The following is a 27,903-nucleotide window of genomic DNA, read 5'->3' as shown; positions in this document are numbered from 1 at the left end:
CTTACCGCGGGTAATGCGCGGCTTCTTGGTAGACGTAAGTGAACTCTTGTGCTACTCTTAGCTGAACGCGTAAGAAGGTGGGAAACGTGTGGGAAGCGAATGTGGGAGATGCAGTGTGCTGCAAGGGCGCGTCATAGGCGGGACGGAAATGCCTCACGACACAGCCTCTCGCGACTAGGACCGAGTGTAGAGCTTGGTGCGAGAGTGTGTGAGACGAGGCTGCAGGTGCTGACTAGACAGTGAAATTGAAATCGGGCATGGTGGAGCAAGGCAACACGACAGGACATTCACCGCAACGGTCGAGGCCGGTGTGGTCGCATCTCGCACCGTGTTAACATGTGAAGTGCCTGGAGGGGGCAAGAGCGTCCCGCGCTAACGTGCGTCTGGAGATCGGTCAGGCACAGGGGTCTGCGGGATAAGCGAGATTGGGCAGTCCGAGCACTGCCTCCTTCTAGAGCGCGCGCAGCAGACGCCCATCTTTTGTCTCACGCCTCTGCTCTTCTTCTCTCCCTCTCCCGCCAAGTACTAGACGGACGTTGCTGCTTGCCGGATGCTTGATTCGTACCTCTTTTAATACCTTATCTCTACACCGTTATCGCGACTTCGGCTCTCTTTCACCAACACAGCCCGTGCACGACGCTCCCCCGAGGGAAAGGAGACAGAGAACAACAACAGCAACCATGCGGAGAGGCGTCACCATTTTCCTGCTCGTCACCATTGTCGTCCTCGGCTTCGCAGTGCACAGCGTATGGACACTGCTCGGTCTTCTGATCGCTTCTGGTCGCGAAGATGCTATTCTCCGCGGAGAGCTCCCTGCGCCCAACTCGAGCGCTATCAATGAGACGCCGCAATTGATTCCCAAGATCATTCACCAGACGTACATCAACGAGAGCATACCGGCGCACTGGAAGGGCCCTCAACAGAGCTGCTTGGATCTCCACCCCGACTACGAGTACAAGCTGTGGACCGACAAGAAGTCGCGCGAGTTTATCGCTGCTGAGTATGTTGTAAACTTCCGACGCGACAAGGCGTAATACTAACCTGCTCAGATACCCATGGTTCCTCGAGACTTTCGACGGCTACCCGTACCCCATTCAGCGCGCTGATGCCATTCGATACTTTGTTCTGCACCACTTTGGTGGAATCTACATTGACCTGGACGATGTACGTACAACTCCCTCTATCAACCACACCAATACTAACAATCTTAGGGATGCAACCGCAGCCTCGACCCTCTTCTCGCCTACCCAGCCTGGGTCCGCCGCACAATCCCCACCGGAATCTCCAACGATGCCATGGGCGCCGTTCCCCGCCACCCCTTCTTCCTCAAGGCCATTGACTCTCTGACCGACTACAACCGTCGCTGGCCCCTCCCCTACATCACCGTCATGGCATCCACCGGTCCCCTCTTCTTATCTCTTGTCTGGCGCCACTACAACAACGCTTCCCCCGTCGACGAAAACCGTGTCCGCATTCTCTTCCCTGAGGAATACAACAACCACCCTTGGTCCTTCTTCACCCACCACCTTGGCAACAGCTGGCACAGGACAGACGTCAAGATCATTTTCTGGCTCGCCAAGCACTGGTTGCTGGTCACGATCCTTGGATTCGTGGTTGGCTTCACAATCTTGGGTATGCTGTACAAGTTCTTTGTGCTCAACAAGCGATCAACTGGCCCCGGCAGCCCGAAGATGCGCCTCTTCAACCAGAGGATGCCATTTTACCGCCGCATCAGTCAGAAGAGAAGCTTCGAGCTGGACGATCGCCATGAGGTTTAAGAAGGGAACTGTTGAGAACAGTTTTGCGCATTGCATTGTTTGAGCGTTATGTCCGTATCACGTGTCTTGCATTTCACCGGAGTTTCAGTCGAATCGCGGCCGCCTCGCACTTTGGCTTTCTTATTCTACGCTTATTATCTTTTTTTTCTTTCTTCGCTTCTATCCATATTATTTGATCGAGGGTAGAACGCCTTCCTAGCTTGTTTTAACTGCTTTGTGGGGGGGAAAGTCCGAGAAATACATGGACGGGGCAATGGCGCTGTAGGTACACACACATTGGAAGAGGCTGGACCGCTGTTGTGGGATTTTGGTTGTTGAGGAAAAGATCCCTGAGGTATCATCATAGAAGGACCGGACCGGGACCGGCACAGTTCAGAAAAGACCGAAGAGCTCGGTTTTGTTGGAGATACTGTTGCATGTAGATATGTAGAAGAAGCTTTATTGCTTATGTTAATATGAAACGTACCTGCATCATTGGAGATGGCCACATTGTTCTTCCGCGATTAGTGATCTGAGGACCGTGGAATACATCGACTCTTAACATGGATACTCTTCTCTCAGCATTTGGTTCTCTATCTCATATCGCATGATATTTTCTTAACCAGGTAGCTTATCGGGAAGCGTAGATTGTGGATTCCATCCTACTTTCAACCCCTTACCAGGGAGTGAAAAAATATGCGAACAGGCGGGTAGGGCAATACGCGTTATACGAGCCCGTCCGCGATTGGCCGACACGCAGGTGAGAGGTGGGGAAGGCACAGGGGAGGCGGAGGGGTATACGGAAGACGTCTCATGTAAGACTGGTGGCAGTCTTATGTCAGAAAGATGGCTGTATTGTGTGCCGAAAATAGCGGCTTGTGAGGAGGAGGTGGACTTCCTGTGTAAAGCAGGTAGTAGTCTACTCGCACTTGAACCTGAGGAATCTCATGGTTGAAGCCTTTGGTTAAACACTTTGTCAGTGATTGACATGGCATAGCCTTGTGCGAAAATCGTTCAAGTGTTTTTGAATCTGGATATGTATCATCATTCCTTGCGGCGACTTCTCATACGACAGCACGTTGTCGCCTTCCGATTGGACCATCACCACAATGTGAGACGCGTCTTTAGAGAGGCTCAGTAATGTTGCTGTTCATTAGTCGGAGTTTATCTACATGTTGAGCAGACTTTGAATTCTGACCTGATAGAGCTTCATTGGAATTGGAAGAACAAAAACACGTTCCGGACATGATGGAATCTTGGCAGAGTGGGCAATACGCGTTACAGGAGTGTGGCCGGGATCAGCCGGCACTCCCGCCTCGCTACATCCTCCCTGGTCACCGGCTTAACCCTTTGCGACAACACATCGGAGTCGCGAGGACCTCGCTGTTGGTAACATGTTCCTGGATGATGCGCAACAGTGCATGAAGTTTATTGACCATCGACAGCGCGAGATCATCATGTTGCTGCGTCGACCTGCTCTCGGGCCAATGACGCCAGCCCGCCACTTCCGTAACCGTTGCAAGCCTTCCGTCATCGTTCAGCACCTGCGCAAACAAGCAGCCATTCAACTTTGGAGCTACGCAATGTTGGAACTTCGCCTCTTTACTCTAAGTTTAGAAGTTGACAGCCGGTACCCGTCTCTCAGATCCACTTCTTTCTCATATCCTGATCTTGTACCTGACGTCTCTTCGTCTCTCCTCACATCACCTTCCATGGACGCGACTTGATCACCTGCCACGTCTACAACCAAATTACACCCTCTACGTCACACATTCGGAACCCCGACCGACTGAGCATCACCAACCCTTACAATGGTCGGAACAACCCTTCAAATGCGCGAGGGCGCCGAGCTCGTTGGAGAACACGGCTTTCGATACCTACTTGTCAAACCCCTCGGCCAGGCCAACGTATGGGTCGCCGTCGACGCGGCTTCACAAGAGAAGATCTTCATCGTAAAACAGCCCGGCGACGATGACGTCGGGTACGGATGGCCAAAGTTTCAACATGAGATGATTATGCACGAGCTTCTCAAGGGCATTCCAACAATCAGACAACAAGTAGACCGTATTCCACCCACCAGGGGTGGTCCACCACGAATCGTGCTCGAAATCCTTCAATCAACCCTCTGGGACGCACGAAGGAAGCGCCAGTTCAGTGACGTGGAACTCAAGGGTATCATGCGCTCGGCATTGTTGGGCCTGCGAGACGTACACGAGCGAGGTCTGGTGTATGCAGGTACGTTTACATGCAGTATTCACTTCAAATGAGCCAACATAGCTAACACCAACAAGACCTCAAAATGCAGAACATCCTCCTCAGCGGCTTCGAAAATGAACCAAGCGCCAACGCAGAGATCGGCGACGACCGCATCACTGCCAAACTCGGTGACTTAGGAATCGTCATGGAGCCAGCAAAAGGTCTCGTTCAGCCCATCGTATACCGCGCGCCCGAAGTTTATTTCCGCAACGAAATCAACCAACCAGCCGATATCTGGTCCTGGGGCGTAATTTACTGCCAGCTCCTCGAAGCGCAAGCTTCGTTCAACAAATACGGTCTCTACGATGAACTCCTACAGGGAAACTCAGGCCAGGGTCAGAAAGAACGTTCAGTTGAACGAGCTATAGCACATGATTTTGGACTGGGCGCCTTAGACTACTATGATGGGTGTCGACTTCCTTACCAGGACCGCTCACATCATGAAGGACAACACTGGGAACAACTAAAAGCCAAGGGTGTGCCGGAGAAGGAAATCAAGTTCCTGAGCTGGGTCCTCAACCCTGTCCCTACAGATCGGCCCACAGCCCAGCAGATTCTGGATGCAGGCTGGTTCACCATGGATACGGCCAAGACGGGCAAGATTGCCGACAAGTTGGAAGCGAGTGCTCAGGAGTCGAGACGCAGGAACATCCAGAGGAAACGCAGTGAGCCTTTGTTCACCTATTCGGCGGCGAAACAGCAGCCGACCGGGTTGTATACGAGGGAGCCTCCTACCACATTTTCTTCCACGCATGCTTCTTCCAACACTCCTTCGTGGTCTCCTACACCTTGGCAGCCACAGTCGTCGCAATCGTACTCGCATTTACCACCTCAATCCCAGTCGCAACAGCCGTCGCAACCTCAAGGACAAGGATACCAGCCTACGCCATACCAGCCCATGTCTTTCAAACCCGTTACTATCCAGGCGAGTGAGGAAATGGGGAACAAGGCAAGGCCTGTTACGCCGAGGTCTAGTACGCAGAAACCGAGTGGCAGTACGTTTTTGAACTTTGGCTCTTTTATGCGTTGAAGAAAGAGGCTTATGGTGGGTTAGGTAGAAGTACTGCTGGGGATATTGCGATGGTGGTTTGGAGCTTGGGGTTGTAAGTGTATTGTAGTTGGGAAGTTTTGTGTGTCCAGGGAAGGAAAGTGGAATTGAATCGGTTCATGAATGATATTTTCTTGTTATGGAAGTTTGGTTTGATGAAAGGTGGAGTACTACTGTAATTTGGTATTATTTTAAGCTGTTTTAGTCGTTAAGATAGCATCAACGAATTTTCGAGTCTCTTCACCGATACAATCAGGGTACTCCTCCTGCGGGAAATGACCAGAGGGCCCAAGCCCAATGACTTTCGTAACGCCCATCCATTCAGGGTATTCCTTGACTTCCGTGCGGTGGTATCAGGATACCTGGCTCTACCCAAAACATCAGTTTTGGAACTTAATTGTTGCCAGCCTTCAACCATTCCCAGAGTTGCTAAATCAACATGCCCACCTCTGGCGAACGTCCTTCAAGCGGAATCTCGTTGGGAAACCGCCATGTGGGTTCGCGATCAGAAGGGTTCATAGGCAGGACGATGTTGGATTTCCGTGCATGGAAACAACGGTGGATACCGATGTGTTGGGAGTGCTTGTATCGATGTACGCCATGAATGAATCAAGGGTTTTGACAGTCTTCTTCTCGAAGGGAAAGTCCGGGGAAATTTCCTAATGTCGCCATTTTCGATATATGGACAGTTGATGAGGCGCGGATTAAGTGGCGTAAGAGCAGGGAAGCAATTGGGGTATCAGATATGACATGAGCTCGGCAGCGTCGCGATGAGAGGAACTTATAGCCACGGCTTCTTCAATCCAAATGTTTGAGTATGGATCTGTAAATGTGCGAATGTGAACATGTCAATGGTATAGTTTCAGCTTACTGTTCGATCACAAAGCTTGAAATGGGTGTTAGTAACATTAAAACCATTTCTAATCATTCTTCAATGTAGTGACACTACTTTCTAATCATTGTGCAAGATTCATCCTCTGATGGTTTCTGAGATACTACAGCAGCATTTTGTAAATAATTGTACGGCCGTAAGAGCCTCATTGCAGAAAGGAACGGCGGTTCTCTCGGGACCCGGCGGCCCCGGTGTCAAGAGCTTCTGGAAATCACCAGGATCACAACGCTAGTTGCTTAATATGATTTTGCATCTCTCCAGAGTACGGAGTAAGCGAACCTAAACAGCATTGCCGTAGACGTCCGCATGGAAATCAACAGACGTAAGAGATGGCACAGACAGTTTCGTCTGGTACTGTTTGTTCAGGAGGTACCCAAGTCCTTGACCGTTATCTGTCTTCCTTTATATTTCCATAAGGCCGCAACACTCTTGCCATGTACAATTCATCGACCTCTTGCTTCACTGTTATCACTATACAGAAACTTCATACAAAATGCCTACTCTCAAATTTCTCCTTGCCAGTCTTGTTGGCTCCGTCGCTTTCGGGCTACCATCAAGCCTCAGATCCGAGCCTAGATCCGTATCCCAGACAACCTCGCACTCACCTGTCAACGTGGCTCAATTCGCCGTCGGAACATGGATCGAAAACCTGGCTATACGCCCGAATGGCAAAATCCTCATCACTATGATAACTCCGCCTGAGATCTGGGAAGTCGACCCTTTCCAACCGCCTGCATCAAATGCCACCGAGCTGGTCCACCGCTTCGATACTAGTATTGCCGATCATACCAGCGGAATCACGGAGACAGAACCAGACGTCTTCGTGGTAGTAGGTGGCAATAGCATCTGGCGCATCGACATGAACGAGGACCTTTCCAATCGCGTCTCCGAAGTCGTGAACATAGCACCCTCACGCCTCCTCAACGGCGTGACGACTCTCGACGCAAATGCTGGAATAATTCTTGTCGCTGACTCGGAACTCGGTCTCATCTGGCGCGTCGACACAAAGAGCCTGACCTACGAGATTGCTTTACAGGACGACACAATGGCACCGAGGGAGACTTTGAACCGCCTTATCGGTATCAATGGCGTGCGCGTCTGGAAGGATTACGTGTACTACAACAACAGCCCCCTTCAGCTTATATGTCGTGTTCGCGTGGATCGAGCCACCGGGCAAGCCGCAGGGCCGTACGAAGTCATTGCTCAAGGCGTTTTGGGGGATGATTTTGCTGTTGATCAGGATGGTACGGTATATGTCGCTGAGATGACTGAAAATGTTGTTACGCGTGTTCAATTAGATGGTAGTCAGGCAGTTTTTGCCGGCAACCTCAATTCTACAGATGTAGCGGGCGCGACATCAGCTGTATTTGGGAGAACAGAGGGCGCTCGCAATGTCCTTTACGTTACTACCAATGGAGGAATCTCTGCGCCGGTGAATGGGTCGATCGTTGAGGGAGGGAAGGTCGTTGCGATTGAGCTGTGAGCGGCATCGATACTTCAAGTCGACTTTGGAGACGCTGGTCTGAAATGCTTGACCATTCAAACCTGAAAAGGGTAGTATTTCCTTCAAGAGGACTTTTCTGACATGCTTTTCACTATCTTCTTGCGTGCGAGCAAAAAGGTCAAATCGCTTGTCACCTGTATTTACTAGCACTTACGTAGTAGAATAGACTACGCATATCACTAAACCTCTTGATCCACTATCGATACATTCTTTTATGACATAGTTCCGAAAGCTTGTTTTACACGGTCTCAGATCTGTCTCACGCCAGCTACCTGGGGCCATCTATTAAATATGCCGGACAGGTCGAAAGCAATCATCAGAAGCTTTCGCTGGTTCGATGTTCAAGTTGGTGCTGAATATGAGCCATCATTGGAGATCTTCTTGGTGTCACGCCTTACGTTGCAGCCACAATCCGTAGTAGACAATTCGTTCTAAGCGCCGTGATACTGGCTTTCTTGTGCCTAAGGTTACTGGAAGTTCACCCATCTTCGCACCAAGAGTATACATATGCTCCTTGGCGAAAAGGATGCGCCTTGACCTAGTCTTCATGTTCTTCAACCGTAGATATGCCTCTCCCGAAAAGGGTATGACGCCATAGGCACTCCGCATATCGCAATGGGCCGCGCTGGAATCCTATGCCGAACATGCAATCCACTAGTTTCCGCGTACACAACAAAATCGAGATCATGGGGTCGAACGGGGTATCGTATTAAGAAAAAAGCGTACCTCAGTCGGTCCTCCACCCAACATACACCTCGTCGGTCCTGAAGCGCTGTGTACATGTCGTATCTGTCAACTCCGTCTTCACTCCAGTACTGTATTCCAGCAATCCCGCATGTGCAATCATAATGCCGTTGTCGATACAAAACATCTCGTCTGTTGCAAAAACATTTCCACCTCTGTCTCTTGCCATCATGCCCATCATTTGTTGTAGTCGCATATTCGAGCCTACACCACCTACAACCAGCACTTGCTGCGACCCGACGTGTGCCATAGCGCGCTCTGTTATCTCGACCAGCATGGCGAAAATAGTCTCCTGGAGAGAGAAGCACATGTCTGCTCGTGTGACCAGCTCTCCGTCTTCAGTCTTTAGCCGTTTCGCGTCCGGTAATGACTCGTCTAACCCACGCGCGAGCAAGTCCGCTGCAGCCAAAATACCCGAGAAACTTGCATCCATGCCTTTGACACCATATGGTAAATCGATCAGGTTCTTCCCCTTCTTGGCTAATTGCTCAACGTTGTATCCAGGAAATGGGTCGTTGGGGATCATCAGCGTGCGAGCGAATCGATCGATGCAGTTTCCTATGGCGATATCTAAGGTCTCACCGAAGATACGATACCGCTGGGCAGAGTAGGCGATGACTTGGGTGTTGCCGCCAGATACGTAAAGGACGACGGGGTTGTCAGCGCGTGTTATTGAGCGACCCATCTCGATATCTAGCATATATTAGCCAATAGTTTTGACCGTGGAATCGCAATGACTGACGGCCGACGCAGTGGTTCACTCCCACCATGGGCTTCCCCCATAGTAGACTGATTGTCCTAGCTGCGAGCGCAACGCTTTGTAGCGGTGCACCCATGCCTGGGCCTTTGGTGTAGCATATACAATCAATATCCTCAATCTTGACTCCTGCTTGTCGCACAGCTTGCTTGATTAGCCTCACAACCCATGCTCGGTGATGTATTGCTGTATCTTTGGGCAGGAAACCTTCGCCGGGAGGGGAAACATATGTGTGTCGCAGGTTCGCAAGGATGATGGGAGGTTTGTTTGGACCTGGATGAGAGATGACGCCCACGCCTATCTTGTTGGCGCTTCCTTCTAATCCTATGGCAATCATCGTGGCGGCAGTCGCGGTTTGGTGTTGGTGTTTGACGCGTCGAGGCGGGGTGTCGTTGGAAAAAGCTATCGATAAGGGATGACATGCATGGTAGGGCTGAAGCCACCGCTTGGCAAGCAACAATGACTAGTTGCTCTGTCAAGCAAGCCGCATTTTTCGAATTACCTCGTCCCTTATAGATCCAGAGCATTCACGACATGATACTTCATAATCGCAGATGTTGTTTGATCAATGGGCAAGATATAGCGAACAGGGGCGTCAGCTCGCAAAGGCGCAAGGATCTAGCAAAAGGGATATAGGACCAGTCTCTTTTATACACTTGGGAACCTACGCGATGGTCTCTTTGCCCGCAGCCATCATGCCACATACATTTGTGCGCATGCAGTGCGCATGCAGCGAGCAAACCGACGTTTAAAAAGTTCACGAGCAGACGTCACCGCCGTTAGTCATGTGCTGCCGGGTCTGATCATTACCGCAACAAAGTCCACTAATTACTTCAACCATCTTCACAATCATTTCAACAAATCCACGTCTTTCGAATTTCGCTTGCTTCATAAACTCTTTAAAACACAATCATTGCGCAGCGTCGCAAAACTTGCAGATCCCAGCCACAGCAATTCGTACTCCGCTCGGACCAAGCGGCCTCGGTTCCCCGTTGGAGCCGCTAAATAATATCCACCAAATATCCAATCCTCCAACTCTTCAAAACATCCCACATCGCACCAGAATCTCTGCGCATGGCAGACTTTGACGGCGCCAGTCAGAACTTTCTGACATGGCTTAAGCAATCTGGAGCGGAAATCAGTCCAAAGATCAACTTGGAGGATCTGAGAAACAAGGATGCTGGACGAGGCGTTGGTAAGTAGCTACTCCACTCCAGTACTACACCCCGACACCACAGACTCACTCTACGTCGCTACAAAGCTTTGCGACATGCGATAAACCTTAAAGCTAATTCAAACAGTTGCAACCCAAAATATTGCCGAACATGAACTCCTCTTCCGCATACCCCGCGCCTCCATCCTCAGTGTCGAAAACAGCATCCTGAGTACCGAAATCCCCGCTTCAACATTTGCGCTTCTCGGCCCCTGGCTCTCCCTCATCCTCGTCATGCTCTATGAGTATCACAATGGCAGTGCCTCGAACTGGGCGCCTTACTTTGCCGTCCTACCTACCGACTTCAACACCCTGATGTTCTGGTCCGACGACGAACTCGCCGAGCTCCAAGCTAGCGCCGTGGTGAACAAAATCGGAAAGGAAGGCGCTGATGAAGTCTTCACGGAGCAACTACTACCCGTGATAGAAGAGTTTGCGGACATAATATTCAGTGGAGATGAGAGAGCCAAGGACAAAGCGAAGGAGATGCGCAGCCCGCAGAACCTGGAGTTGATGCACAAAATGGGTAGTCTGATCATGGCTTACGCATTTGATGTCGAGCCCGCGACACCAAGCAAGGACGTGGACGATGAGGGTTTTGCTGAGGAGGAAGAAGACGCTGCACTACCTAAAGGCATGGTTCCGCTAGCTGACATGCTTAATGCCGATGCCGATAGGTGCAATGCGCGCCTGTTCTACGAGAAAGACTGCTTAGAGATGAAGGCGCTCAGCCCGATTACTGCAGGCGACGAGATTTTCAACGATTATGGTTCGCTGCCCCGAAGCGATTTACTAAGGAGATACGGCTACGTCACCGACAACTACGCACAATACGACGTTGTTGAGATTCCCGCCGAGCTCGTCACTGATATTTTAACCAAGGAGGGTGTCTGGCACGCGGACAGGTTAGAATACCTTGACGAACAAGAGGTCATCGATACAGGCTACGACATCGCCGCCAGCACGCCCTATACGCTTCAAGAAAGTCTCTCTCCCGAACTCGTCGTTTTGGTCGAAAGTATGCTTCCCCCAGCCGAAGAGTTCGAGCGCCTTGCTAGCAAAGGCAGACTGCCTAAACCAGAGAAGACCACCAGCCAAGGAGCGGAGCTGCTATTGCAAATCGTCCAGGCTCGCATCGCGCAGTACGCTACAACGCTGGAACAGGACTTGCAAACATTTGGCGAGGTTCCGCCTGCCGGGACGGCGTCGCCTAAGCAGCGAAGATTTGCTATGGCAAAGGCCGTGCGTATCGGTGAGAAACAGCTTTTGACGAAAACGAAAGATGCGTTGGCAGAGAAGATTGCAAGAGATGGTGGTGCGGCGATGGCGAAGAGGCAGAGGGTTGTTGATGAAGAGGGAGATGTGGAGATGGGCGGTATGGGGAAGAAGCACAGAGCGTGATGAAGATCACTGCATGCATCAAACCCTGTCGTGAACCGCATCACCGATGGTGGTTTGACAGAACGGTCACCAGGATCTGGCCTTCACCCGAGAATGCGAATCATAAGAGCGAGAAAAAAGGTCGGACAATAATTATGCGTAAGTTTCTTATTTTTTTTTGTCGCCAGCCAAAGTCCATGCGGCACTTCACCAGGCGTCTAAATATGTATATCCAAGTATCGACTTGCTGACTTGTTGTGTCTAGGTAACCTTCGCACCTCCCTTCACCCACCCAACCATCCAGCATTGCCTCCTCCTCCCTGAATTTAAAAGGCTACTGTACATAACTTTGGTAGATCTTTGGAGCCAGCCCACCGAGCCAATAGAAAACAAAGGGTATAACTTGTCGATAAGTAAAGCGCTAAAAGAAGAAGAGATTGTAAACTGCGGGAATTTATCTCCCGGAAGAACCTCCAGCTGCGGCAGTTGTGGGTGTAGGAGGAAGAAGATGGCCGGATGCAGATCGATTGTGGTTTTCAATGGACCGGCGATTCGGATTTGGTGGAGGTTGTTGAACCGCAGCCTTCTCGCCCTGGCGCTCAATCATGATGCGATACCTGATGTGCAGATTGTCTGTCCAGTCGACGGGATATGTCTCCTCATCTTCACTGCTGTCGCCGGAGAAGCGCCATCGATCGGCCAAGCGGTCGTCTACCCTCTCGGTCTTTTGACGCTTCACGCCTCGGCGATCGATCATCATACGCCCGCCTCGACCGATTCTACGACGGAAGCGAGATTGATCATGGAATGGAACGTCATCTGGAGGAGTGGCAAAACGTATGCGCGCACTTCTCCGTGGATCTGTCTGCTTACTCGACGGCACCACTGCTGTCGCATCAGCACCTTCACCATCAGACACGGACGCAGGAGGCGTGGGAAGCTGACTCTCCGTAAAGACTGTACGGAAGTCCGACTTCGCAGCCGGCGGCTCCAAAGGTGGCGTGATGGGCCGCCATGTTGCGTCGACCCAGCCCACATTCCACTTTTGGTGCTTAACCAGGTTGTCTTCGATGAAGCTATCGATGGCCTCGGTGCGCTTGGCTTGCTGCTCTTCGAGGTACACTATATCACCATCAACAAGACGCCCGTCTGGACGTGTGTTGGTAGGCTTCATGCCTGGTAGAGTCTGACGTTGTCTTTCAACATCGGCAGTTCTCTTTGGCTTAGGAGCAGGCTGGGACGAGTTAGTCATCTGGACAAAACTTCTGGTGAGTTCATTGCGACATACCTTCTGAGTGATGAGTAGTTCGTCATCATCACCCTTGATGCTGAGTCTACGCTTGAGCTCCTTGACGGCATGGCGTTGTTCGAAGATCAGCTTGTCTGTGGCAAGCTGTTCTCTGATGACTGCCTCTCGTCGCTTGACTTGCGACATCAGCAAACGAGCCTCCTCCAGTTCCTTCCTCAGCTTCTTGAGCTTCTCCGTTACTTGCGCGTCGCGACCACGCGTCTTGCGGACCTGTCGGACCTCACGGCGTCGGAAGCAAACATACGGGTCAGCATCATCGGTTTCGAGATTCGTCTCGAACTTCAGTGAGGGCATCAGCGGGCGGTTGCCCTTTAGTAATCGTTGATTCTTCCAATGTGGGTAAATGTCTTTGGCGAACCGCCGCGCCGACTCGCTGATTGTCTCATCGAACTCGGCTTCAAGTTCCTCATAGGCAAGAGCAGACGAGTTGTCGACCGCGGCATACGGCTGCTTGATTGCTGTGGTTTCTTCGAAAAAGTTCATAACCTCTTCGAACTCGTCTTCTGAACAATTGTTGTTTTTGCCCTTTTTCTGGTTGTAAGACTTGAGAAAGGCGAGATCATCACTGTTCATGCAATACGGGCAGCCGGACGTATCCTCCACGGTTGACGAGAACCGTATGTAAGTGGCAGGTTGTGTAAACCGTTTTGGATAGACATCTTCATATTGCAGTGTGCTGGCGACAGCATCCGGAGTCGGAATGTAGAGTTGTGCAATCTTCCCACCAGTCGCGCCTTGCGCAGCTGCCTGGGCGGCGGAGATGACGGCCTGTAGATGGTGCTCCTAGAAATGATGTAAGTATGTGTATTGTGCAGGGCAGGGGAAGTGAAAGCCAAAAGCGGACTAGCGCGACTTACAATCTCCTCGCCCTTCTCAACACCGGTCTCAACCTTGGGAATATGGCGCGACGCATCGTCATCAGCAAGCTGTTCAACCTCACTCTCGCGGACGACAGGTAAATTCTGTTTGGTCGAAAGCTTGCGCTGCCTAAAGCGCTGCCCAGTTGCGCGAGCCGTCATTGTTTGTTGTCGCAGCGAAGCGCACGTGACAAATGTTTGGGTCGTTTGGGCTGCGTATGGGGCGTGGTGCAAATCTGGCGCCTGGGGGCGGCCCAGCGAAGAGGAGTCACGCTCCCAGAAGCGCTAATTCGACCACCAACGCGCCTCAATACTGCTGATATGGGTGTCAAAAGTGTCGCACTGGCCTCGGCATGCGATTTATCGCGTCGAAAGTGATGAAAAGAGGTCGTGGGGTGCTGTTTGGCGATGGAAAAGGTTTCGGTGAGCGGCGATGTCGAGCGTGAACAAGCGGATGCGTTTGGGCGGGTTGAGAGGCAAGGAAGTTGCAAGCGAAATGGACCAATCAAATGGGCGATCGCCGGGAATAGGTGGGACCTGCGCGATCGTCTTACGTTCATCACGGTCTATCTACAGGCCACGCTGCATATTCGCATTCACTGACCGCGAGCAGAGCTGCGAAAATCTGCTGCAACCCTACGTGTTTGCATATATCGTGGGTTGCGTTCCATGGTACCGTGTGAATGGCATCCTGATGGAGTTAGCGTGGCTTGGCATGGTGTCCATGGCTTTCCAGGAATGACTACCGTCGTAACTCTGATCACAACACCAGCATTACCAGCAGGACTGTCATCGAATCATGTCTCAAGAGAAGTATGCCTTTTTGTTCCGTACATTCGATGCCTTGATATCTAAGCTTCGAGAAAAGATGCCTCAGCGTTCTCCAACGTGCTTTGGACGTCGCTGGGTGTCAACGGCCTGTAATGACGAAAAAGCACGTAATCCTCAGCTAGGCCAAAGTATATTTGCTCCAAATATTCAGCGATTGTGATTAACCCTCTTGACTACTATCTAGGCTCAGCAGAAAGGTAAACAGGTCCTGCTCGCATTCATGATATACATGTATCCTGGTCTAAAGCCACTGCTTGGTTCCGTGGTGGGAGACAAATGCACCACCGTACCCATCCTCAATGCTGGCCTTTTCCCATGTCGACCTGATGATCGGAATAGCATCCTCAACAGGTGTCGCGCCTTTGAAATCAGGGGCGTAGATTGAGATCTTGCCCATGAAGTTCATCAGACCTTGCATCTGGTCGGGGGTGACTTCGAATCGGTGTCAGCATGAGTACTAGGAATCACCTAGGGTCACCGGTCTACTTACGATTGTCAAAATGGCCCACTTCTACCACGCCTGGGCTCATACTCATGAAAAGAACGCCGTCTTTCTTATACTGCGCGTTGAACTTGGCGACAATTGCATTCAGAGCCGCTTTGGATGCGGCGTACAAGGAACTGTTCTCGACTTCAAGATTGTTGATGAAGTCGAGATCTGCATGGCCGCTGGAGATGGCGATGACCTTCTTCACCTTACCTCTCATGACAAGAGGCAGGAAAAGGTTGAAGAGATGGATGTTGCCGACAACGTTGGTCATGAACAGCTTTGAGGAGACTTGTTCTAGTTCCTCGACTTTATCGCCCCTATCGAATGACCGGCGTTAGACATGGGCGAACTGATGAGATGAAAACAGATGTAGGCTTACAACGCGCCGATGGGGTCGAAAGCATCGAAGAGAGACGGAAATGCTCCGTTGCCAATGAGATAATCGACACCGCGTTCACCGATGATCTCGGTGGTCTCTGCAGCGGCTTGCTTTAGGCTAGCGTGGCTGGTGAGGTCTCCACTGAGGATATGGATGTTTGGACGTTCGCCTATTTCTGCGATCACTTTCTCCTTGGTAGACGCCTGGTCGCGAACCAGACCGACAACGAGATTCTCCGGGTCTTGTGAGATTTGCTTGAGGAGTTCAAACTGGACCAAACTTAGCAGAATGCAAGTACATCACCATACAGGGTATACTTACTCCAATTCCCTTGGACACACCGGTAACTACGTAGACTGACATATTGCGATTGAGGTGTCTGGAATATCTTGTGGATCAAATAGGTTGAGATGTGGTGCAGACATTGTGTTCACCTTGTCATCTTTATAAACGCAAAGATTCATCCGCTACACTGCACGTTTGCGGACTTCTTGGAGCTATCCCGCGCACAAATACTTGTCCGCCGCGATACAGGTAGGTAAGACTCTGACCGCTGCGGGTTCATGTTGCGGCGTGGAAGGTATGTAATGAATCCTGCGTCGCTGATATGTCAGCGCAAAGAACTTCGGCTTTGCGTGGTGTCTTTGTCGCGAAGCAGTAGGCATCTTGGCGGCTTACAAAGAGCGGTTCTCGGCGAATGTGAGGCAGCTTGAAGCTGACTGCAGTTACATACATATCCTTTCCGTAAGTTGGTCCTTCAGTCAATGCGATATGCGTCATTGAGGATTGGTAACCTTGTTTTACAGGATGCCGCATTGCGGACTAGTCTCCCGCCTTGCGGCCGTCTGTCCAATGAGCATGAACTCAGCGGATGACAAATGTGCGCTTACTATACCTCGACTTCCGCACAAGACAGAATCGACCTAATAAACCTCCAAGAAAGATACTGGGTAGCCATACCCTTGGTAATGTCGTTGCGATCCGAGTCAAACGCTTGCACTGCCTGCGCAAGAGCAAAGCGGAAATGCGGTCGACAGATCCCAGCTTGCGCTCGATGCGCGGACAAGCGCAAGTCGTGCATCTATCCGCCATCAAAAAAGCAGACAGTTTCTTCGTATCGACACTTGTTATCGGATGTGCCAGTACTGAGAGGAGAGGATACGTCGTTCGCCGAAAGCCCAGTCAGTACGTCGCATGTCAATGCGAGCCTCTACACCATCGATAATCTCATGTGGGATGTGGGATTACCGTCCCTTGGCAGTAACATCGACGCACCGGAGTCTCAAATCCGGATCCCCAGCGCAATGAAGACCGATTGGTTTCTTGCACCGGAGACGTGGACGATATCCCGCAGGTCGACAAATTCAGACGATGTACCAATCGGCACAGCAGCAATGAAGAAGTACGTGACGGTACTGCAGTCTTGGTTCAAAAGCTGGGTCACAACTGGTAGCAATCCCTTTGTACACTCCTGCTTGTACGGTGTGAACTTCCCAACATGCGTACAAGTCGCGTATGCCACCCTAGCTAGTTATGTGTATCGGACGCCTGCGAATACAGAAATCGTCCTCCGCATAGTGGAAGATCGATCGAACGACTTGTTACTGGAGAATGGAGCCGTTTTAGATCAAACTACTGCAGGGAAGTGGGTCGATGTTGCAGGTCGTCATGACGATCTATGGGGGCAACTGACACGTCTTCATGCCCTTTTAGTCTACCAGATGATCGGTCTCTTCGATGGTGACGTCCGCGCCCGTCATGTCGCTGAAGGACATATGGCGATACAGGATAGCTGGGCTGGAAAACTCTTCTCCACTGCCAGAACCGCATTGTCGAGCGAACAAGACAGCATCGCTCATCTCGCCAACTGCCTACCCAAGCTGTCTACTTACCTACAGCAACAGTGGTACTCGTGGATACTGTCAGAAAGTATCCGTCGCACCTGGCTCGTGGCCGTCAGTCTATCGCCTGTCTTCTCGGTCCTCCAGCAGCGCTGGGGAACCTGTCCTGGTGGCATCATGTACACCAATCGAAGTGGTCTTTGGGATGCTACGAGCGCTGGGGAGTGGGAAAGACAGTGTTTGGAGAAGAATGTGGCCTTCCTACAGCGCTTCGAGTGTGCGAGGCTTTTTCACTATGCGAAACCAGCTGATGTTGATGAGTTTGGCATCGCGATGCTCGAGATGACCTTCAGCGGGGATTCATTGGAGAACTGGAGGGATAGAACTGGCGGCTTGTAGTCTGCAAAAGATGTTTAGTAAGTTGTGCCAGCGCGATATCAGCAATCGGGTGTCACAACGGGTGGTGACTGGGAAGAAGGTATCTAGTACTTTCAAGGTTGTCTTTCTCCCTGTCTGTCAACGCCCGGAACGCGTCGGAACGTTCCGAGTAATGTTGTTTCCATTTATAGGGCTAGTACACATTAATAGATTCCAAGGACCACGCCGCAACGCCGCCCAGATCAACAAAAGTCGGGCCAGCCCTCACTCAACCTCTGTTACTCTTCGCTTCTACACAGCTCATCACTCAACGAATCAGACACACCTTGGACACACAGCCAACATTGATCTCTCGTCAAATCTGTACCTTCCAGAAAGCGTCAAGCACACCAATACCGGTCGATCTATTAGGCTAACCAGCGAGGTATGGATCAACTACCGCAGGAACTCGTCGAGAAGATTACTAGTTATGTACCCACGGAGGATCTCAAGAACCTTCTCACTCTCACAACGAAGTTTCGCTACAGCGCAGAAAGATACTCCGGCGCATTTACGGAATATACCCTGAACAAGCGCAATGCCGACAAGTTTGTTAAGATTTTCTCAGGGCACCGTCTGCTATATCTACGGGAAGTGATCTTTCGACCCAATCTTCCTCCACTAGTCTGGACTCCCCCAGCCGGCGAGGAGGATGAAGAAATCGAATGTCGCGAAAGTGCGGATGAAATACGAGAGAAGAATGAACACTTCACACGTCAGGTGCAGATTATCTATAAAACCCTTAGAACCGTCGAGGAAAATGCTGGACATCATGCCCCAGGACGATATCGACTCCTGGTGCACGGCCCTACGAGACTGCTCCATGACAACAGCATCACTTGTCCGCATCGCCAGTATAGCAGCTGGCGAGTTCAACTACTCAATACCGAAATGCCTCTGGTGTATTCCGTTCGTTCTCTAGAGATCTACAATGTATGCAAGGAAGATATGGACATCTGTCATGACTCTCATGATTACCCACCAGACTATAGCAGCTGGGAGGGACATGAATTGAAACTGGATCTGGGTGTCATGGTCAAACTAGCATCGAGACTCCCAAACCTTGAGTACATGGGCTGCAAGACCGGAGGGTTCGAATGGCACCCGCCCTTTTGCCACCAGGGTGGCGACGAAGAACCCAATCGTCATTTTCAACACGATTGGGACGGTCCACGTCGTGATGCAAGACATGATTTTGCAAGCGCCGTTACCAGACATGAAGCTCAGCTCCCAGCTTCACTCCGACGGGCGAACCTAGACTTTGTCCACCCACTATATCGCACACTGCATACTGTACAGGACAGGATGCTACCTGACCTAGTCAGACCAGCGCTGTACGACCCATTCAGCTCCAGTCTTCGTCTCTTAACCAACAACGTTCGGCAGCTCCGCATACGGGCCATCATCGATGAAAGCTTATTTCACATTGACGATTCTTCACAGCCGGCATGGCCTAACCTGGAAATTCTAGAGGTCATGTTTCATCCATCACGGCCTGACGGATCGTGGTACTTTCATGGACCTAGAGGTCAGGGTCGCGACGCTGTAGGTTATGCAATTACTGCTGCCTCCTACCCGCCTTTCGAAGCGAATGATCTCGACGCTGAGATGGAGGGGCGATTACACGATCAATCTGTTCTTGTAGATTTACCTAATGGTCATAGCAATGAATTCCGCATCACACCAGATGAACAACGACTCAGACCGCTGCTGGAAGGTTTCGCCAGGGCCGCAGTACAGATCCCTTCCTTGAAGAGAGCCATTATCCGGTCGCCGTTGTTCTGGGACCCGACTGAGGGATACGATGACGGAATTCAAAGAAAAAGTCTCGCATGGGGTATACAGTATTCCGATGAAGATATTGGTGTTAACATGGCAAAGCATGATCCGACAAGCCAAAGAGAGCAAGTTCATACAGCGACACGTGCTTTGACTTGGATGATGAATGATTGGCATCCTGATGCGCAGCTGCACAGCCTTTTCCAGCAAATTGGACGCGAGAAGCATGGTGAAGATTTGGTTGAGCATTGGGAACAGAAGTACATGTATGCCGACGATCTCCCTCACTGGATGTTCATTAATGCTTTTTGGAGTCATGATCACGGTCATTGGATCTACGATGATGGGTATGATGATCCGGGCCGTCTGCCTACTTTGCTATTGTAGGTTGGCGATCATAGGCTCAAGATTAGGCACCAGTTGTGCCTTTAGAAATCCTGACCACCGAGCATCCAAATTTGATCACATTCAGCGTAGCCTATCCTACTCTGTGTTGACGTACAATTTGTTCAGCACTTCTAAGCTGCGGTCTATGTCGGTTTGCGTACTAGAAAATGAGATGAATGGTATCTTCGTTCTATTAATACCCACACGAACGCGATCTGAAGTACCCTCAATAAGAACACAGAAAACATGACAAAGGTTGCATCGAAATATGCTATCCACAGATGCCACCCAGGGCAGATACTGGACGAATTGGGTCGCATGTCTTGGTCGTCGCTGTAAAGCAAAAGTGTAGGCATGTATTGAGAGATCCATTATTTATGACTTGCATTTCGCATATCATCTTAGAATATGCTTTCTCTTTTCTCTCTCGAGTTCACGACTTCATACCGCGGCCGAAGCCTTCAGACTAAATTTCCATGCGGCGTGGGATTTTCTCCGCTCTCAGTGATACGACCATACTCGCTCATCAGTGAGAACGGCGGCGACGACAATCTATTCTTTGTATCTAGATGTTTTACAATGTAAGCATTAGGCCCATTCAGATGTTCGCTGACACCCGTGTGATGCGCACCTGCATCGTTCTGGGGCGTAGCTGGTAGCAAGCGAGCATAGTACTCGCCATCGTTGAGCCGCGACAACGCCGCAATATGGAGAAGATGACAGTCAAGAGTACGGTCGCGTTCGCGGTTGTTTCAGAAGAACTTCGCGAAGTTTCGGCCTCCAACCCTCACAGAAACTGGGGCTGAATTACCTCGCCACCGGATATGCAAGACCTTGGCCATGCGCGTTCCTGTACCCATGTAGAGTCTGTTCGAGCCCGAGATAACACATAGTAGCGCTTGCTCGGACCTTGTCACACACCCTTCACAAATGAATCGATTTCTGTTCTTATTCTTACACTCTGGATTTTGCAATGTGATATCGTCGCAGAGCTGCAGTTTTGCTCATATGGAACTAAGAACCTTTGAATAGTGACAGCAATATTTCTGTTTTCCTTGCTTGGCTGATGTTCTTCCGCATCTGACCACGCAGTCATCATAATGGTGATCCTGACTGTGGCATGGATGCAGGATCTGCTCGGCTTCGTCGAATGACACAGCAGAGGTAAGTCGGGCTAGGCTGTTCGTTTAGAGTCGCATTCTGAGGCCCCCTCATGATCCGAGACACACAGAGGTTCGTGTTAGGCATCATGCTCTTTGTAGTGGCACAACGTACTGAGCTCAGTGCGGCAGTGTTTGACTAAGCCTCAGAGGCAAAGGCTGCTTGGCCCAAGTTAAGTAGCATATCGATACTGTTGATGGTTAGGCGCTGCGGTGTGGTTGTTTCGAACTGTGTCTTGAGTTGAGTTGTGACTGGGGGCGTGATTTCCATAGTTATGGTCGGCGAAGACTTGAAGCAAGTATTTAGCTGGATTGTGTCCTAACAAGACATGCGCAGGTCATCTCTCAACTTCACTTTATACCTTGATAAATCTGAGGTCGAAATTCCCAAAATGCGTTGTCTTCTTGCGCTGCTAGCTATACGAGCTATTTTCGGACTTGCTGAAACTTGCGATCCCCAAGCCTACGAGGATGGCAATCCATACGGCTTGGAAGAAACCAACGATCCAAATGTAATGTCAAAGTTGAACGAGTATCTAGTCGACAATCTATGCATCAAGTATTCCGACGGAACCGAGCAGAATATCAAAGAACAATGCAAAGACGTCTGCATTCCGAGCCAAAGTGCAAGCGAAGGCCAAGCTGTCGTATCATCTCATAGTTGTATCTTTGGCGACAATCCTTGGTACGATACAAGCAACATGACACCTCTTCTGTGTGGCGCCGACGAGGCATTCAAAGGTATGCTGTGTTCTGGGTTTGTCAAACTTACAGACTGAATTCGAGCAACTAATTTTCAAATCAGGTTTAATGATAAAGAAAGGTTATTGTTCCTGTGACCTTCCCATCCTAGAATTCGCTGGTGAGTTCTTCATTGAGGGACTGATCGAGGCAGGCAAGATCTTGGAGAAGGTCATATGTCCAGCTCTGAAAGCTCTCGATGTTGTCGTAGCTATAGGCATGGCAGCAATTCCCCCTCCGGGCCACGTTATCACGGGCGGAATGGGTAAGCATCCAAGGTCCTTTTTACTATGTATCGGGTACTGAATGAAAGACACAGTTGCGGCTGTTCGATCGGCAAAAGCATACAAATACGCACACGAAGCACAAGACGCTGCTCAAGAATGGGCCGACTTTTTCCTTAGTGGGGCAAATTTCGCAGAACAGGCAGGATGTGGACCACTAATACCTACCAAGAACAATCTGATAAAGAAGGCTTTCACACCCCTGGTCGATGCACCAGACGAGCTTGTACCAGGAGGGATGAATTACGAAGACCTACCGTGTCCCAAAAGAGGTTGTAAGGGCTGCAAAGGCCCAAAATGCACGAATGGAAGCGGCAACGAAGGCGGCGATGCTTCCAAAACTAACATCCAACCTGCTCCGACCACTGGCGGTACAGTTCCCCCGCAGGTCACTACAATTGTGTCGAAGACTTCGTCTGGTTCCCTGCTGTCTACCGCGGCTGTGTCGTCAATCATCTCCTCTTCTTCATCTATGTCTTCGATAGCAACACCTTCCCTGTCCTGTCAAGACCTCGCTACGCTGGACAGGGACGAGGAGATCGTGGAGCCAGAGGTTCTTAGGCGAAGTTATCCAATTGATCTAACATATCATAGGCTGTATAAGCGTGAGCCAAAGAAAGGAAAGCCTTGCGAACAGTCTTTGAACAGTTTCAATTATCCGAGCACTTCGGAATGGGGAGATCACCCACCGACGAGATATGGCTTCAACAAACGAAACTCATGCGATGACTATAGTTTCGACAATCCAGACGACGATGAAAGCGTTGATTATCAGACTGAGCACGTTCTGGAATGGCAAACTGTTTGGCGCTTCTTTGATGAGATGGATGGATTGATCACGACCAAGTTTAGTCATCCTCAGCCCGGCAATACTGCTAAGCTCAGCTTTTGTGAATACTGGACAGAGTCCTGGTTAGTGAGTTCAGTGCACAAGGACATCCCAGAGCCACTCATGGAAGGTCCTTCTTCCGATCCTGCTGCGACCCCAGATCCTGCTGCAACCCCAGATCCTGCTGCAACCCCAGATCCTGCTGCGACCCCAGATTCTGTTGTCACTCCAAATCCTGCTGCCACTCCAGATTCGAAGTCCACTCCTGATGCGGCAGCGACTTCTGATCCAGCGGCGACCCCTGGCCCACAGACGAAGAAACTTCCTCCGCGTGGTTGGCTCGCAAGTCAATATACATATCGGCAAAGTGGAAAGGAAATGTGGCTAGATGAAATGACATTATTGGAGAGCAACCTCAACGGAAGAGTTAAAGGCATTGTACGTACAGCGCTTTACGTTGACTGAGTAGAGTGAATCATGTTAACAAGAGTCTTGCAACAGTTGTTCAACCAGAAGAGAACTAAGAACGGGCTTTATATACAGATTCGCGACAAGAAAAAGATGAAAGAACTGATAGAGGGGCGAACAAAGGAAAAAGATCTCAAAAATCTGAACCTGAGTCCTGGAGATCAAACCCGCATAGCGATCCAGCGGTTACGGGAGACGATTGGAGCTCTCAAATACATGCAGGATAAGAAGATCTCAAAGATATTTGTCGACCAGAAGAACAGAATGGGAGCGATGATTGGGCATATCGATCGAGAGCTGCACAAGACACCCCGAGTGTATAAGGGTGACGTAGAGGGTCATCCGTGGCAGGAACAAAAACTCGAAGAGAAATGGAATGCCTACATGGACAACGTCTTTTCCGTGGCAAAGCAAAGAGCTACAGATTACATGAAACTCAATATTGGTGTTTTGAAAGATGAGTGGAACTCTGACAAGAAGAAGAACGAGTTCAAGGCCGATTCGAACGATGATCAGGCGAAGAAGGACAAAAAGAAAGGACTAAAGAAGACCCAAGAAGAAACCCTGGCTCTTATCAAAAAACTTAGCGACGAGTGGGACAAGGTCAACGACTGGCAAAAGCCAGAGAACTGGTAGAGTGACTGCTTTCGATGCGTGAATGCCGCAACGGGATGCGTGGAAAACCTGTGTGGCGTTGGACATTCACGTGTTCAGAACGATTGGGATTATCGTCTGAGGGGAGGAAGGAACACGGCTGTTCCTCGCCCCTGCGTTAGCGCTCGGAGTGCTTCGGATCGTCTCATACTGGCTTAGCGTGCTCCTCATCTGTCACACAGGGCGTCCCTGAGTCGCAGATATAATGACAAAGTATTGTTGTTGTGACTACGCCGCAAACCCGCTCAGGTCTTAAAGTTGCCAGGTGCGCTTCCAACACGGTTATTGACTGTCTGACATAATTTTGCGAAACCCACACAACAACCTGGTCGCTACCTGTCATCGAGTGTACAGATCTTCCCCAGACATCATCACAAATCTTCGTCACATCATTTACAGACAACCAGGATATGATGGAAGGACTCCCACAAGAACTCATCGATAAAATCTCCAGCTATCTACCCAGGCGAGACTTGTGCAATGTCCTTACCCTAACTGGCAAGTTTCGCTTTGCTGCTGAGAGGCACTGCGGAGCTTTTTCCAAATTCACTATCAACGAAAACAACTCGGTCGACTTCCTTGCGCGCTTCTCTAGTCATCGGCTTCTCTACCTGAAAGAAGTGATATTCCGGCCAACCTTCCCAACGCTGTGTGGTCCACGCGACAATGAAGATGACAGTAGCGACGACGACCAAGTCCTGTGTCGAGAGCCTGCTCATGAGGTGTATGAGAGGGACGAGTCTTTTACACGACAGATACAATTCCTCTTCCACATTCTTCAACTAGTCGAGAAGCAAGCCGGTGAAAAGCATGCCCCAGGCAGATATCGTCTGTCACTTTACAGTCCAATCAGAACAGTACGTGCCAAAAACGCATGTCCCCATCGCTATCGAACTAGCTGGCGTGTTCGGCTACTGGAAGCCGAGCTATCTCCAGTCGCGTCTATTCGGTCGTTCGAAATCTACAATAACTACGGCAACGAATCATTCGCTCCTTATCTCCATATAGACAGATCTGGTAAACAAGAGTTCAAGCTCGACTTGCGCGTTCTCATTGATCTAGGGATCAGAATGCCTAATCTTGAATATCTGGGCTTCCGAACTGGAGGATACGAATCGTGCGAATCGTTCAATCCAGAGATGAATACATGCATCGAGCACTACGAGCACGACTGGGCAGGACCTCGTCGAGATGCTCGACACGACTTTGCAGATGCTATCATCCGCAGTCTCGATAAGATACCAAAAACGCTAAGGCATGCCTCGCTTGATTTCCTGAGCCCTTTGCTTCGTGCAACTGATATACATCATGGCAAACCATTGCCTGATCTAGTTGGTCACTTGACATACGATCCATTCACTTCGAGTCTTGGTATGCTATGCAACAATCTTCGCCACCTGCAACTACGAGCGATGATCGACGAGTCTCTTCTTTTGACACCGTCAAAAAGCTTGACAGAGTTACATGTCTCTTGGCCACGCTTGGAAATACTTGACATCATGTTTCACAACGCACGCCCTGATGGAACCTGGTACTTCTCAGGGCCGGCAGGGCAAGGTCATGTTCCACGTGGATATCCGGTGACCAGTGCCTCCTATCCTCCTTATGCACCCACAGAGCTCGATGAGGATATGGATTACGACTTCCTCGACGCTCCTGATCCGCGTACGGCATTCAATAAGCAGTTTCGCGTCGCCCCTACTGCTAATCTCACCCCACTTCTTGAATCCTTTGCCAAGGCAGCAATAAACATGCCGGCACTCAAGGAAGCTGCTATATGGTCCCCTTTAGAATGGTCCGGTAAAGATTTCACAGGCAACGATATTGATTACTGGTCTAAGACCGAGGGCGAAGACGACGACAAGATGCTATATAGTCTGGAGTCTCTAGCCTGGGGTATCAAATACGCAGAGCCGGGACGACATACAGATTCCAGGTCATGTCGTCGACTGCAGTGGGTAGTCGGGGATTGGCATCCTGATGGAGAGCTGCGGAGCCTATTTCAGGCGATAGGGTACGCAAAACACGGTGGAGAGCTTGAAGAGGTCTGGACTGAAGGCCTCGCTTATGATGGGGGAAGGATTTCGGGAATCGGCCACCGGGGTGAGTTTAAAAGGATAAAGGCGTAGTAATGATATGAAGAGTGGCTATCAACTCATGAAGTCGCACGCCTGAAGTTGCACTTTGTAAGTAATGTCATGTTGTATATGGTCCAGAATCATCCTATGAAACATTCTGGTCTCATGGGGCTGTGGTCAACCGTGATTGCCTACATAGGCAGAGAAGCTAGAAGGCATTGTCGATGACGATGGCGACGGTATGGCAGATTGTTCGCAGCACTTGGCATGGGAAACAATATAGGAAAGAGCCTCACATGATTGAGATCCAAGGTACTGTCGTGGACGAGATAGCATGTCAGGTGATGGTGTGAGACGAAGAAAACCATCAAATTGAAGAGGATTGCCAAAAGAGAACTATCGAGGCAATTCGCTATTTCAGAGACCTGACTAGACTTCGGATCGGCACTGTACACGAAGCTTGCAGACTAGTGATGCGGGCCGTACGCCACGATCAACGGCCCTTTACCCAAGTGAGGAAAGGACTATCCACTACCTGCGCATGTGACGTTGCGGCGCGCCTGAACATCCTCGAAAATGTATAAATGTGCGAAGTGAAGCCCGCATAATGTGAAAAAGCATCAAGCCACGAGAATGAAGGCAACTTTATCTGTTCTTGCGGCGCTGTCCGCAGCAGCCGCTGCACTTGACTCAAAGTCCAATTCTGACGATGGCTGCCAAAAGCCACTTCCATCAGGCGTCAAGCTCGATCAATCCGTCGACTTGACATTGAATAGCACGAGCGGTGTCTCGCCTCGCAGGTACCGCTTACATATTCCGTCCTCATACGACAGCAACACCCAAGTCCCACTCATCCTATCCTTCCATGGCCGTGGCAAAGACGCAGAATACCAAGAAGCCCTGAGCCAGTTCTCGAACGCAAGCTACGGTTTCGATGGGATTGTCGCATACCCCGAAGGCGTACCTGTATGTGAATCATCTCTTCAAAACCTGGCCGACGGGGTGGAAATTGTCGAGATGACAAGCTAATGCATCCCCAGAACGCAAAAGGCACGCAGCAATACCAAGGCGACCCCGACTCCCCAGCCTCAATCAACGACGTAACGTTCACACTTGAACTTCTCGACCACCTACAGTCCGCCTATTGTATCGACCCATCCCGTATTTACGCGACCGGGAAATCAAACGGCGGAGGATTCACTGGCGTATTGGCTTGTGACGCAGAAGCCACCAAACGTATCGCTGCATTTGCACCCGTGTCTGGTGCGTTCTACCTAGATGCAGACCAAAATCTTCCTCCTTGCGAGCCTAGTAGGCGTGTGCCGATTATGGAATTCCATGGGTTGAAGGATAAGACAATTCCGTACGCAGGTGGCATCAACACGCGCGGAAACGCTAATTCGACTGATGTAACGACTTGGGTTGATGACTGGGCTAGGCGCGATAGATTTGATGTTAGCGCAAACGAGACGAGTTATCTGTGTGAGAAGGACGAGGGGAAAATGGTTACGCGCTATAGTTGGGATGATGTGGTCGTGCACTACAAGTACGAGAACTTAGGTCACGATTGGCCCAGTTCGTTCCCCAACGGCGACACGGGCGATGATGAGGGCGTGTTGACTTGTAAGGAGGCGGAGGCAACACCTATCATTCTGGTGTGGTTTGGCAGATGGAAACTGTAGACCTGGTTGCGAAGTAACTGTTGATCGATGGGCGCGGCAGTCGGCCAATGATCGCGTGAGGCGAAGGTACAGGTGATGCGCGCGAAAGATGTTGTTTGTGTGACGCTCAGCAGCTGTAGTCAGATTGATGGAGAACTAGAGCATCTTTTGCCATCACGCGATCCTG

The 27,903-nt window shown here is 50.4% G+C and overlaps 12 protein-coding genes across 12 annotated transcripts; 9 read left to right on the top strand and 3 right to left on the bottom strand.

Moving 5' to 3' along the window:
• The first annotated feature begins 208 nt into the window (after positions 1-208).
• CC77DRAFT_145490 (mannosyl phosphorylinositol ceramide synthase SUR1) lies at positions 209-1,845 on the top strand. Its single transcript, XM_018530276.1, has 3 exons — positions 209-1,000; positions 1,050-1,164; positions 1,212-1,845. The coding sequence occupies exons 1-3, from the start codon at positions 681-683 to the stop codon at positions 1,776-1,778; spliced, it is 1,002 nt and encodes a 333-aa protein (XP_018385345.1). The 5' UTR covers positions 209-680; the 3' UTR covers positions 1,779-1,845.
• Positions 1,846-3,122: 1,277 nt separating this feature from the next.
• On the top strand, positions 3,123-5,299 carry CC77DRAFT_1021262 (kinase-like protein). The gene is made up of 3 exons (XM_018525229.1): positions 3,123-3,146; positions 3,203-3,992; positions 4,049-5,299. The coding sequence occupies exons 2-3, from the start codon at positions 3,569-3,571 to the stop codon at positions 5,041-5,043; spliced, it is 1,419 nt and encodes a 472-aa protein (XP_018385344.1). The 5' UTR covers positions 3,123-3,146; positions 3,203-3,568; the 3' UTR covers positions 5,044-5,299.
• A 1,147-nt stretch (positions 5,300-6,446) lies between these two features.
• CC77DRAFT_1071975 (hypothetical protein) lies at positions 6,447-7,436 on the top strand (the record flags this gene model as incomplete). Its single annotated transcript, XM_018529146.1, has 2 exons — positions 6,447-6,479; positions 6,543-7,436. The coding sequence occupies 2 exons, from the start codon at positions 6,447-6,449 to the stop codon at positions 7,434-7,436; spliced, it is 927 nt and encodes a 308-aa protein (XP_018385343.1).
• Positions 7,437-8,184: 748 nt separating this feature from the next.
• On the bottom strand, positions 8,185-9,295 carry CC77DRAFT_937330 (peptidase M22, glycoprotease; the record flags this gene model as incomplete). The annotated part of the gene is made up of 2 exons (XM_018534546.1): positions 8,185-8,894; positions 8,944-9,295. The coding sequence occupies 2 exons, from the start codon at positions 9,293-9,295 to the stop codon at positions 8,185-8,187; spliced, it is 1,062 nt and encodes a 353-aa protein (XP_018385342.1).
• A 464-nt stretch (positions 9,296-9,759) lies between these two features.
• On the top strand, positions 9,760-11,842 carry CC77DRAFT_145244 (SET domain-containing protein). The gene is made up of 3 exons (XM_018530274.1): positions 9,760-10,153; positions 10,260-11,710; positions 11,817-11,842. The coding sequence occupies exons 1-2, from the start codon at positions 10,033-10,035 to the stop codon at positions 11,570-11,572; spliced, it is 1,434 nt and encodes a 477-aa protein (XP_018385341.1). The 5' UTR covers positions 9,760-10,032; the 3' UTR covers positions 11,573-11,710; positions 11,817-11,842.
• Positions 11,818-14,322, bottom strand: CC77DRAFT_1021258 (hypothetical protein). Its single transcript, XM_018525228.1, has 3 exons — positions 13,718-14,322; positions 12,840-13,643; positions 11,818-12,785 (listed from the first exon to the last, which is right to left on the bottom strand). The coding sequence occupies exons 1-3, from the start codon at positions 13,877-13,879 to the stop codon at positions 12,006-12,008; spliced, it is 1,746 nt and encodes a 581-aa protein (XP_018385340.1). The 5' UTR covers positions 13,880-14,322; the 3' UTR covers positions 11,818-12,005.
• A 467-nt stretch (positions 14,323-14,789) lies between these two features.
• CC77DRAFT_1062249 (putative short chain dehydrogenase) lies at positions 14,790-15,780 on the bottom strand (the record flags this gene model as incomplete). Its single annotated transcript, XM_018528504.1, has 4 exons — positions 14,790-14,980; positions 15,039-15,355; positions 15,418-15,686; positions 15,739-15,780. The coding sequence occupies 4 exons, from the start codon at positions 15,778-15,780 to the stop codon at positions 14,790-14,792; spliced, it is 819 nt and encodes a 272-aa protein (XP_018385339.1).
• Positions 15,781-15,828: 48 nt separating this feature from the next.
• On the top strand, positions 15,829-17,657 carry CC77DRAFT_990989 (hypothetical protein; the record flags this gene model as incomplete). The annotated part of the gene is made up of 3 exons (XM_018536336.1): positions 15,829-16,161; positions 16,224-16,531; positions 16,625-17,657. Exons 2-3 carry the CDS (start codon positions 16,296-16,298, stop codon positions 17,655-17,657), a joined length of 1,269 nt encoding a protein of 422 aa, XP_018385338.1. The 5' UTR covers positions 15,829-16,161; positions 16,224-16,295.
• A 405-nt stretch (positions 17,658-18,062) lies between these two features.
• Positions 18,063-19,841, top strand: CC77DRAFT_937204 (hypothetical protein; the record flags this gene model as incomplete). Its single annotated transcript, XM_018534539.1, has 2 exons — positions 18,063-18,608; positions 18,678-19,841. 2 exons carry the CDS (start codon positions 18,063-18,065, stop codon positions 19,839-19,841), a joined length of 1,710 nt encoding a protein of 569 aa, XP_018385337.1.
• A 3,294-nt stretch (positions 19,842-23,135) lies between these two features.
• CC77DRAFT_1021255 (hypothetical protein) lies at positions 23,136-24,032 on the top strand. The gene has a single exon (XM_018525227.1). It carries the CDS (start codon positions 23,333-23,335, stop codon positions 23,957-23,959), a length of 627 nt encoding a protein of 208 aa, XP_018385336.1. The 5' UTR covers positions 23,136-23,332; the 3' UTR covers positions 23,960-24,032.
• Positions 24,033-24,390: 358 nt separating this feature from the next.
• CC77DRAFT_964855 (hypothetical protein) lies at positions 24,391-26,346 on the top strand (the record flags this gene model as incomplete). The annotated part of the gene is made up of 2 exons (XM_018535701.1): positions 24,391-24,626; positions 24,660-26,346. 2 exons carry the CDS (start codon positions 24,391-24,393, stop codon positions 26,104-26,106), a joined length of 1,683 nt encoding a protein of 560 aa, XP_018385335.1. The 3' UTR covers positions 26,107-26,346.
• A 210-nt stretch (positions 26,347-26,556) lies between these two features.
• CC77DRAFT_145126 (alpha/beta-hydrolase) lies at positions 26,557-27,797 on the top strand. Its single transcript, XM_018530273.1, has 2 exons — positions 26,557-27,021; positions 27,096-27,797. Exons 1-2 carry the CDS (start codon positions 26,689-26,691, stop codon positions 27,735-27,737), a joined length of 975 nt encoding a protein of 324 aa, XP_018385334.1. The 5' UTR covers positions 26,557-26,688; the 3' UTR covers positions 27,738-27,797.
• Positions 27,798-27,903: the final 106 nt, after the last annotated feature.

This window comes from Alternaria alternata (genome assembly GCF_001642055.1).
Source record: "Alternaria alternata strain SRC1lrK2f unplaced genomic scaffold CC77scaffold_12, whole genome shotgun sequence".
Taxonomy (NCBI): Eukaryota; Fungi; Ascomycota; class Dothideomycetes; order Pleosporales; family Pleosporaceae; genus Alternaria; species Alternaria alternata.
This window is presented reverse-complemented; position numbering and strand designations above follow the sequence as displayed.